General features: G+C 34.7%; 1 protein-coding gene across 1 annotated transcript; it reads left to right on the top strand.

The window, feature by feature from the left end:
- The first annotated feature begins 1,420 nt into the window (after positions 1-1,420).
- On the top strand, positions 1,421-3,637 carry LOC11422157 (exocyst complex component EXO70H1). The gene has a single exon (XM_003597266.4). The coding sequence runs from the start codon at positions 1,532-1,534 to the stop codon at positions 3,296-3,298; it is 1,767 nt and encodes a 588-aa protein (XP_003597314.1). The 5' UTR covers positions 1,421-1,531; the 3' UTR covers positions 3,299-3,637.
- The last annotated feature ends 5,341 nt before the right edge of the window (positions 3,638-8,978 follow it).

Below are 8,978 nucleotides of genomic sequence, written 5' to 3'. Positions count from 1 at the left end.
GTAAGAGTGTTATGCATAACTTGATTGGAAATAAGCTTGTTTGAAAGAATGTTCAGAGATGGAATCTGGGTTTTCTGAAATTTTGAAGGGCAGGGTGTCATAATAGGGTTATCATAACTGGGTTCCAGCAGAGCACTGTTTTGAGGGTTGGGAGGGGAGGTATTGGTGTTAGAGATAGCACCTTTTCCTTTCTGGTTTAATATGATGAGAAATATAGAAGGAAGTAGAGACAAAAGGGGAGAACAGAGAAAAAAGAAGAAGAAAGAAACTAGGTAAAAAAATCACCAGAAGGTGCAAAACAAACCACAGAGGGAGAAAACCAGATAAACAACTATCAATTAGACTAAAGAAGACTGATGAAGGATAACAAAGGAGGGAGAGAGGAAATCAAATAGCGATGATGGTGGTGAAGGGGTAGCGATCCGAACATCTCTTTCAGTAGCCAATGAATGAGCATTACTCCATCTGGTCCTAAATATAAGAGAAGAATATTTTTTATGTTCATTGAATAATTAATGTATCTAGATTATAATAATATACATTAAATACATCATTTATTCAATGAACCTGAAAAAAGAACATTCTCTTATATTTAGGACCAGAGGGAGTATCATAAATTTGTCTTATCGGGTTGGGACTTGGTCACCATAAGTAAGTGTTGACATAATTGATATTTTAATCTTGTGTACCTTGATTAGGAGCGAAAAACTTATCTTGTGTCCTTTTTTCGCTAGACTAAGAGGAAAAAAAAATTCATTTTGTGTGCTTTTATGGGCCGAATATTAATTACAATCTATAGGAATATGAAAATTGCTCTTTTCCGAAGAAAAAAAATTCACTTCCATACAAACTGATCAAAATATCCCCGTCTGAGTTAACTCATGCTCGGTAAACTTAAATATAACCTACATGACTTAACTCGCGCTGGGTTATATCCTACATGAGTTAGTCACGCTGGGGTTATAACCTACACGAGTTAAGTCACGCTGAGGTTATAACTTACATGAGTTAACTCACGATGAAGTTATAACCTACATGAGTTAACTCACGCTGACTTAAGTCATATACTGAACATGACTTAAATCACGCTGGATTATATACTAGCATGAGTTAACTCACGCGACAATATTTTCAGAAATTCAGTTGAATGCGAGTGTTTTTTTTTGTTTTTTGAGAAGAGCAATTTTGTATGAGTATATACTTCGTATCTATAATTACATGATAGTCCAAACAAAAAGATCTTTAAGTTGTTTTTTCTTTTTACTATCTTATACTCCCTTCCTCGGTTGTTGCCGTTGGCAATATCTGAACCTATAACCGCGTCTGTTGTCTTGTCTTTACTTCCCATTCCCCACACGCTGACACGATTACGTTCTCACCTCAAACAAGACTTAACTATCTTCAAATGTTCCACTTCTATAAAAACCCTTCAACCCCCAACACTCCAAACTAGAAAAAAGCACTTCACAAACTCAACTTTAAAACCTCAACAAACACATTAATTAATCACACACAAATAAACCCTTCAATAATGTCTAAACCTAGAAACTTCTTTTTCTTCAAACCATCACCACCCAAATCATCATCACCGTTACCATCACCACAAAACAAAACATTCTCAGACGCAATAGTTGATGAAAACATAGAAACCGCACGCACTCTTATAACCAAATGGAACACTGTCTCTACTTCTTCTAACCATTCTAATTCTCTTTTCACCAACACTCGTCAAGAAGCCAAACGCTATCTTAAAGCCGTTAAGAGTCTACAATCCGCTATGATGTACCTCGTCGCACGTGATTCCACCTCCAAAAAACTCGTTGAAGCTCAATCCTTAATGCAACTCGCCATAAAGAAACTCGAAAATGAATTTTATGGAATATTATCACAGAATAGAGACCGATTCGACTCTGAATCGATCTCTTTTCGTTCTTCCACTGATCGTCGGAGTAGTTCTTCTGACGAGGAATTCTCCGACGACGACGGCTCATCACTCGCAGCAGACTCAGTATCTATGTCTGCTGTTGCTGATTTGAAAGCTATTGCAGAGTGTATGATTTTCACCGGTTACAGTAAAGAATGTGTGAATATTTACTTAATCGTGAGAAAATCTATTATGGATGAAGCTTTGTACAATCTCGGAGTTGAGAATTTGAGTTTTTCTCAAATTCAGAAAATGGACTGGGAAATGCTTGAATATAAAATGAAGTGTTGGTTAAACGCCGTCAAAGTCGCCGTTAACACTCTGTTTCACGGCGAGAGAATACTCTGCAATTATATTTTCGATTCGCCGGAGAAGAACAACATCGGAGAATCGTGTTTCGCTGATATTTGCAGAGAAAGCGCATTAATGCTGTTTGCATTCCCGGAAAACGTGGCAAAATGCAAGAAAACTCCGGAGAAAATGTTCAGAACGCTTGATTTATACGAAGCGATTTCAGAAAATTGGAATCAAATTGAATCAATTTTTTCGTCGGAATCAAACTCACCGATCAGATCGCAAGTCGTTGCTTCACAGGTTAGACTCGGTGAAACGGTTAGAACAATGTTAACCGATTTTGAATCGGCGATTCAGAAGGAATCTTCGAAGATTCCGGTACCAGGCGGAGGAATCCATCCTCTCACACGCTATGTCATGAACTACATCGCACTTCTCGCCGATTACAGCGAAGCAATCGGCGATATAGTTTCCGATTGGCCACAAACTCCGGTACCGGAATCTTACTACAAAAGTCCAATTCACGACGAGGATAATCCACCGTCGGAGATAGCGAAACGGTTATCGTGGTTGATTCTGGTGGTTCTCTGCAAACTCGACGGTAAAGCTGAGTTTTACAAAGACGTTGCACTTTCGTATCTTTTTCTCGCGAATAACATGCAATACGTCGTCGTAAAGGTTCGTAAATCGAATCTAAGGTTTATTCTCGGCGAGGATTGGTTATTGAAACACGAAATGAAGGTTAAAGAGTATGTTACGAAGTACGAACGCATGGCGTGGAGTAAGGTTCTATCGTCGATTCCGGAAAATCCAACGGTGGAGAAAGCAAGCGAAAATTTTCAGGGTTTCAATGTGGAATTCGATGAAGCGTTTAGAATGCAATATTTGTGGGTTGTACCCGACCTGGAACTGCGAAATGAAATTAAAGAGTCGTTGGTTTCGAAGATTGTTTTTAAGTATAGGGAATTTTATGTGAAGTTTCGGGTCGGGTTGGACTCGGTGATAAGATATTCGCCCGAAGATTTGAAGGAGTATCTATCCGAAATTTTGCGTGGACCCGATGGGGTCAAAGATTCTTGAAGTTGGAGGACCTGCCGGCAATAATGGGGCCCACTTTGTGATTTGTTTTTAAAGTATTTTGGTTAACCGTGAAGACAAGAAAATGGGGCAAATATCCAACGACAAGAACAATGATTTATCAATATGCTGTTTCTTGGTTGTGTATAGTGGGAGTAGCTTGGGTGCATATGCATTTGGTTGGAATCAACGTAAGTATACAGATTTAGAATTAGATCATTGATGGAATCCAGATACAGGAGTAGGAAAATGATAAAAGGACATGTACATTTCTATAGTGTAATATACGGTAGTTAAGTTTATTGCAATTACCATAATATATACTATCATTCATTTTCACAATTTTTTATTATTTTATGCTTTAACGAAAGAGTGCTGCTATTAATTGCGAGAAAATTTCTTCACGGAATATCACGAGTCTCTCAAATCAGCCAACACATTTTTCAATTTGTGTTCGGAAAAAATAAAATAAATCAAAGCACTAAACACATCCTCTTGTTTTTAACATATTGAATGTTTACGTGTATGTGATTTGATGTTATAATCAATTTTAGTATATTGTTTGCAAAGTAAATGATTACACGTTTCATGTCCGTTCTCATGCACGTGTTCTGTTGCACACAAAGATTTTTGTTTAGGCTTCTTTTTCAATTGATTACATGCAACAATGTTGAATTGAATTGTCAAATAAAATGGAAAACAACTTAACGAAATTATAACAATGTTGAATTGAAATACTGCAGATAAAAAGAGGATGTAAATTAATAAGATTTATTAGCCATTTTATAACATTATTCTTAACGAAATTATAACCAAATGTGCATTAAAAATTAATAAATTAGAAAAGTGATATTTTATAATCAATATATGTTAGTCTTTGATAATGATAAATAAGTATATTTATTGACCCAAAAGGTAGACTATGTGAAGGATTGTTAAGCACTTTTAATATGTTTGTAGGGTTGATATCCGCAGACACTCTAACATCCAAATAGAAGGATTATGCTCTTTATCCAACAAAAAATGCTCATTCCCCAACTGAAATGACTATAATGCCCCTGCGTGAGTTAAATTAACTCACACTAGTGTAGATCTCTACGTGAGTTAACTCACGCAACGTGAGTTAAGTCACGGAGATTTAACACTAGCGTGAGTTAACTCACCCAAAGGTATTTTTAGAATTTCAATTGGAAACGAGCAAAATGTGTTGGGTAAATAGCATAATTCCAAATAGAAAAGCGAAAAGGGCTTGTTAAAAAAAAAGTGAAGCGGAAGTGGAGTGGTAAGTGGGATAGAATATAATGTAGGGTTAATAGTGCTTTACCCCCTGTAATATAGGTCATTTCCGGTTTTCCACCCTGTAAAATTTTTTGTTTAGTTTTCGTCCTTGTAATTTGAAGATTTTTTGGTTTTGGATCTTCATGAAAAATTTCGCCCCCTGTAATTTGAGAAAATTTCGGTTTATCACCCAAAAATTTGAGCAAATTTTGGTTTACCCCCTGTTACTTTGTGAAAATTTCGGATTAGCCCCCTGCCATATAGTCGATTTTGTACTGTCAAAATTCATGAAGGTCCAAAACCATAAATCTTCAAATTATAAAGACGAAACCCAACTAAAATTTTTTACAGGGTGGAAAATTGAAAATGACCTATATTACAGGGGTAAAACAGTATTAACCCTATAATGTATAATGGTTGAAACAGTAAGAGTTGTAATGCATTCGTAACATTGCTCTTGTCTTTGCCTTTGTCTTGGTTGTTGTCCTCACTAATTATTTACTTGCTTGTTGAAGAAAATTTAACCCTTGGTTGGATTGTGTGCATTTGGTGATGTTTATATAAATTGGGCTTTAAGTTTGGTCGACAAATTTATAAAAACTGATAAAAAGTTATTGAATATTAGTAAAATTTATTTGTATGATCAAATCCGATCGTTATGTGTTTAAACATATTAATTTCGTGTAAGAATAAATTACTTTTGTCCTCAAGAAAAATTCAGTTGAAAGGGACATTACATATTATATATAAGGGTTATAGTTCGAACTCTGAACACCCTACTTATTTACATTAAGACTTTGTTTGTGAGTTTGGAGGGGAAGACTCAAGAAAAAAGGAATGAGTAAGTGGGAGAAATAGATGAAAATGTGAGGGGAGGGTTTTAGGGGTTAACTTTTCTATCATAATACAAAACCCTCCTCATTTGGGGAACTAAAAAATTGTATTGGAGGAGGATTTTGGATGGTTTATATGAATTTCTTAAATTTAATCTATGTTATTATAATATTTTTAGAATGAAAAATATAGTAACCATATGGAGTAATTTATCATTCTCTAAAAAACCACTCTTTTAAAATTTTTAAAAGATTTCTTCATTTTCCCTCATATTTTTCACCCCTCAAAGCCTTCCCCTCCCCTCTCCTCCAAATTCCCAAACAAAGCCTAAAAGGTGAATTTCTTGCCATTTGACTATTTAACCAAAATAAATAAATTACCTTTACATTAAATATTATTTTTACATAAGTTAGACTAAAGCATCGACAATATTTCATAAAATACGATAGTTGTTTTTTATGAAAGGAGAGAAGGAATTGACACTAAACTATTGTTTATTTCCATGTTTAATGTGTTTGATTGCATGTTCTTTTTGTTGGAGAGGTAGTTTTCATTCATCTTCGTTCTTTTCATAAAAATAAGGGCTTCTAAAGAATTGTACAAAGTTATGTGAAAAATTGCTTTTCCCACTCCAGAATTGGCTATAAAACAAATGTAAATTACACATTTACCCTCATTGGAAGTTAACTGTCACTCGTTTCAAAAGAAAAATTAAACATCAAGTGACAAATTCAAAAGAAAAATGTGTAATTTCCAGGTGTTTCATAGCAATTTCTAAAGTGGGAAAAGCAATTTTCAGCTCTATGAGAATTTCAAGGTCAACTGGGCTCAGTTTAACAAAAACCCCAGAATATTTATATCGTTTCAAGGAATAATCTATTTGTCATCCCTCAGCTATACCCCCACCCTCAATTTTCATTTATTCCAATTTAGGCCTCTCAAATTACCCCAATAAAAAAAAAAAAAAATCAAATTTATACTAATTGGCCCAAACTTTCGGCACAGTAAGAGAAATTTAAAAGAAAAAAAAAATTCATCCCAAACTTTTGGAAAGAAAGATTCATAATGGAAGTTTCATTTTTTAGAATTTCTGAAATATAAATCATATTCTAGAAATTTTAACTCTACTTCGAAAGTTTGTAAGTCTCCTTAAATTGATATTGTACTCTATCCGTTCCAAAATGTAAGCAAAAATGGGTCAACATAAGTTAATGTATTTGGTACAAATTTTGAGGCATTTCTAAAGTTTTGTAAAATAATTTATTCCGTACATTTGAAAACTTTTAAAGCTCCGAATGTTTTAAAAGTTTGAATATTTTAGGTATTTTTCTAACGGCCAAAAACAATATATAATAAAACTTTTTAAAAAAAGCATAAGGAGTGTCTAAAAAGAATAACAAGTATATACAAAACAAACAAGCTTGGCGTCTAGCCAAGTAAGTAAAACCACAACTTTATAAAATCTTATAACCGAGACACACCTACGGGTTGGACCATAAAGAATGAAGCTCAAATGATGAAAGAGATTTATATCTCTTCAACCACCACTAACAATGAAGTTTGATACGATCAAAAAACTATTGTAGAGATAAAAGTTTATAACAAAAAATTCCATCATTGCTCTCCTTCTACAAAATCCATATAGTAGCCAACCAAGTAATCTGAAGACCAAAAGAGACATCGAGAGCCACCAAATTGAAATTCATGCTCACCAACATCAGCTGGGTTTGCCGTTGAAATTCCCCACCATTGATAAATAAGATGCTAAATGTTACCAAAAAAATTTGCACCCAACGAAAAGATGATTAATTAATTCCTCCTTCCTACATCCTCCCGAAGAAGTCGTCGATCTTGGAAGCACCACTCCACGACGAAGCAAACTATCCTTCATTTGTATCCTTATTTTTAAAAGTTCTCCAAGCAAACAACGTCACTTTCAAAGGAAACCCTTTGTTCCAAATAATGTCTAAATGAAAGTCATGTCGGGGAAGCTCAGACTGAGATAGAATTTGATAAGTGTCCTTAACCATGCACCTGTCAGTAAGATTAGGAGTCCAAACCAATTTATCCACAACATTATCCTGCAAAAAAAAAAAAAAATGTTATCTAAAATTGAAACACAATGAGCTAACTGCAGACATATATTTGCCTTCTCCAACGTCATCCATGCCCATCAACCCCTCTGCTTCTTCGTTACGGTAACACATCAATCATCAACTAAATAATATAGACGCTAAAATCTAAGACGCAGGCACTCGCCCTCTAACCAAGGATGACATTAAAATGAGGTGCTCTACCCATCTCCAATCTTTCAAACCACCTTCTCCTTAAACCAACTCACCTCCCCACCTACTACACCCTTGCTAATAGACCATAACTCATTTCACCACAGTGACGCCTGTAACCCACCACTCCTGGTATGACCCTCTTCAACTTCATATTTAACTGTTAAAACTTTAAACCATAACCTTCTCTGATCAACATACAACCTCCAACACCACTTTCTTAACAATACCAAATTAAATTCTTTCAGCATCCTTACCCCAACCCACCATCTTCCATAGTTGATCAAACTTTATCCCAATGATTCCATTGTATTTTGCAAGATTCCTCACTTCCCCATAAAATTATTTTAAAAGAGATTCAAGGAAAGTAATTATATTCGTGGGAGCCTTGAAGAAGTAACTATAGCACGAGACGACCACCCATGAAAAGAATTTTACATTTTCCAACCCAAGAACCTTTTGCAAATATTTTCAATAAGTTGTTGCCAAAAGGATAAATACTGAGGACTCCGCCAATAGGGAGGCCAAATAAACGAAAAGAAGCTAACCAATTTTACGGTGCAACACAACCACCACTTCCACCAACCAAGATATAGAAATATCATTTCCTTCAAAAAAAATAATATATAGAGATATCAAGCTTTGTCTTATGTCATTTTAAGGCCGAAGATATACTTTCACACGCCTCCCCTATAAAAAAAGCCTAAAATTTATGTTTGACAAATGCTTTTAAATATATTTATCTGCATTCTTCCCTAAAAAAAAGTATATTTATCTGCATTCTATAAAAAATATGATGATGAAAAGCATGTATAATGATGCCATGACCATGAGATAATATGAAGATGAACTAGTTGAAAGAAAAATAAATTACACTTGTATTTTTTTTTTTTTTTGGCTAGACAAGCATAAATATTCATGGAATAACATGTCCTCTTTGTGACCTAAATTGGAATGAATTTAGCACGTACCCATGCATTTATCCCTCCACCCCTATATATAGCATAAAAAATGTCAATTTTACTCCTTTTTCTTTCTTTCTTTTCCCTTTAACATTCATCATTTTACTTTTTATCTTCACTTTAAATATTTACTAATTTAGTTGATGTCTAGGTGAGGTGACATTGCATCCTATATATATATATATAGATAGATACACTCAGGCCCGACCTTGAAGGTGTGCAAGGTACTCAATCAGGCCGGACCTCTAAATGCTACGGGTCTCTAACGAAAAATTAAATTTAATACCCACCCCCCACTTAAATAAAAATATATATATGTTATAT

This window comes from Medicago truncatula, chromosome 2, assembly GCF_003473485.1.
Source record: "Medicago truncatula cultivar Jemalong A17 chromosome 2, MtrunA17r5.0-ANR, whole genome shotgun sequence".
Lineage (NCBI taxonomy): Eukaryota > Viridiplantae > Streptophyta > Magnoliopsida > Fabales > Fabaceae > Medicago > Medicago truncatula.
This window is presented reverse-complemented; position numbering and strand designations above follow the sequence as displayed.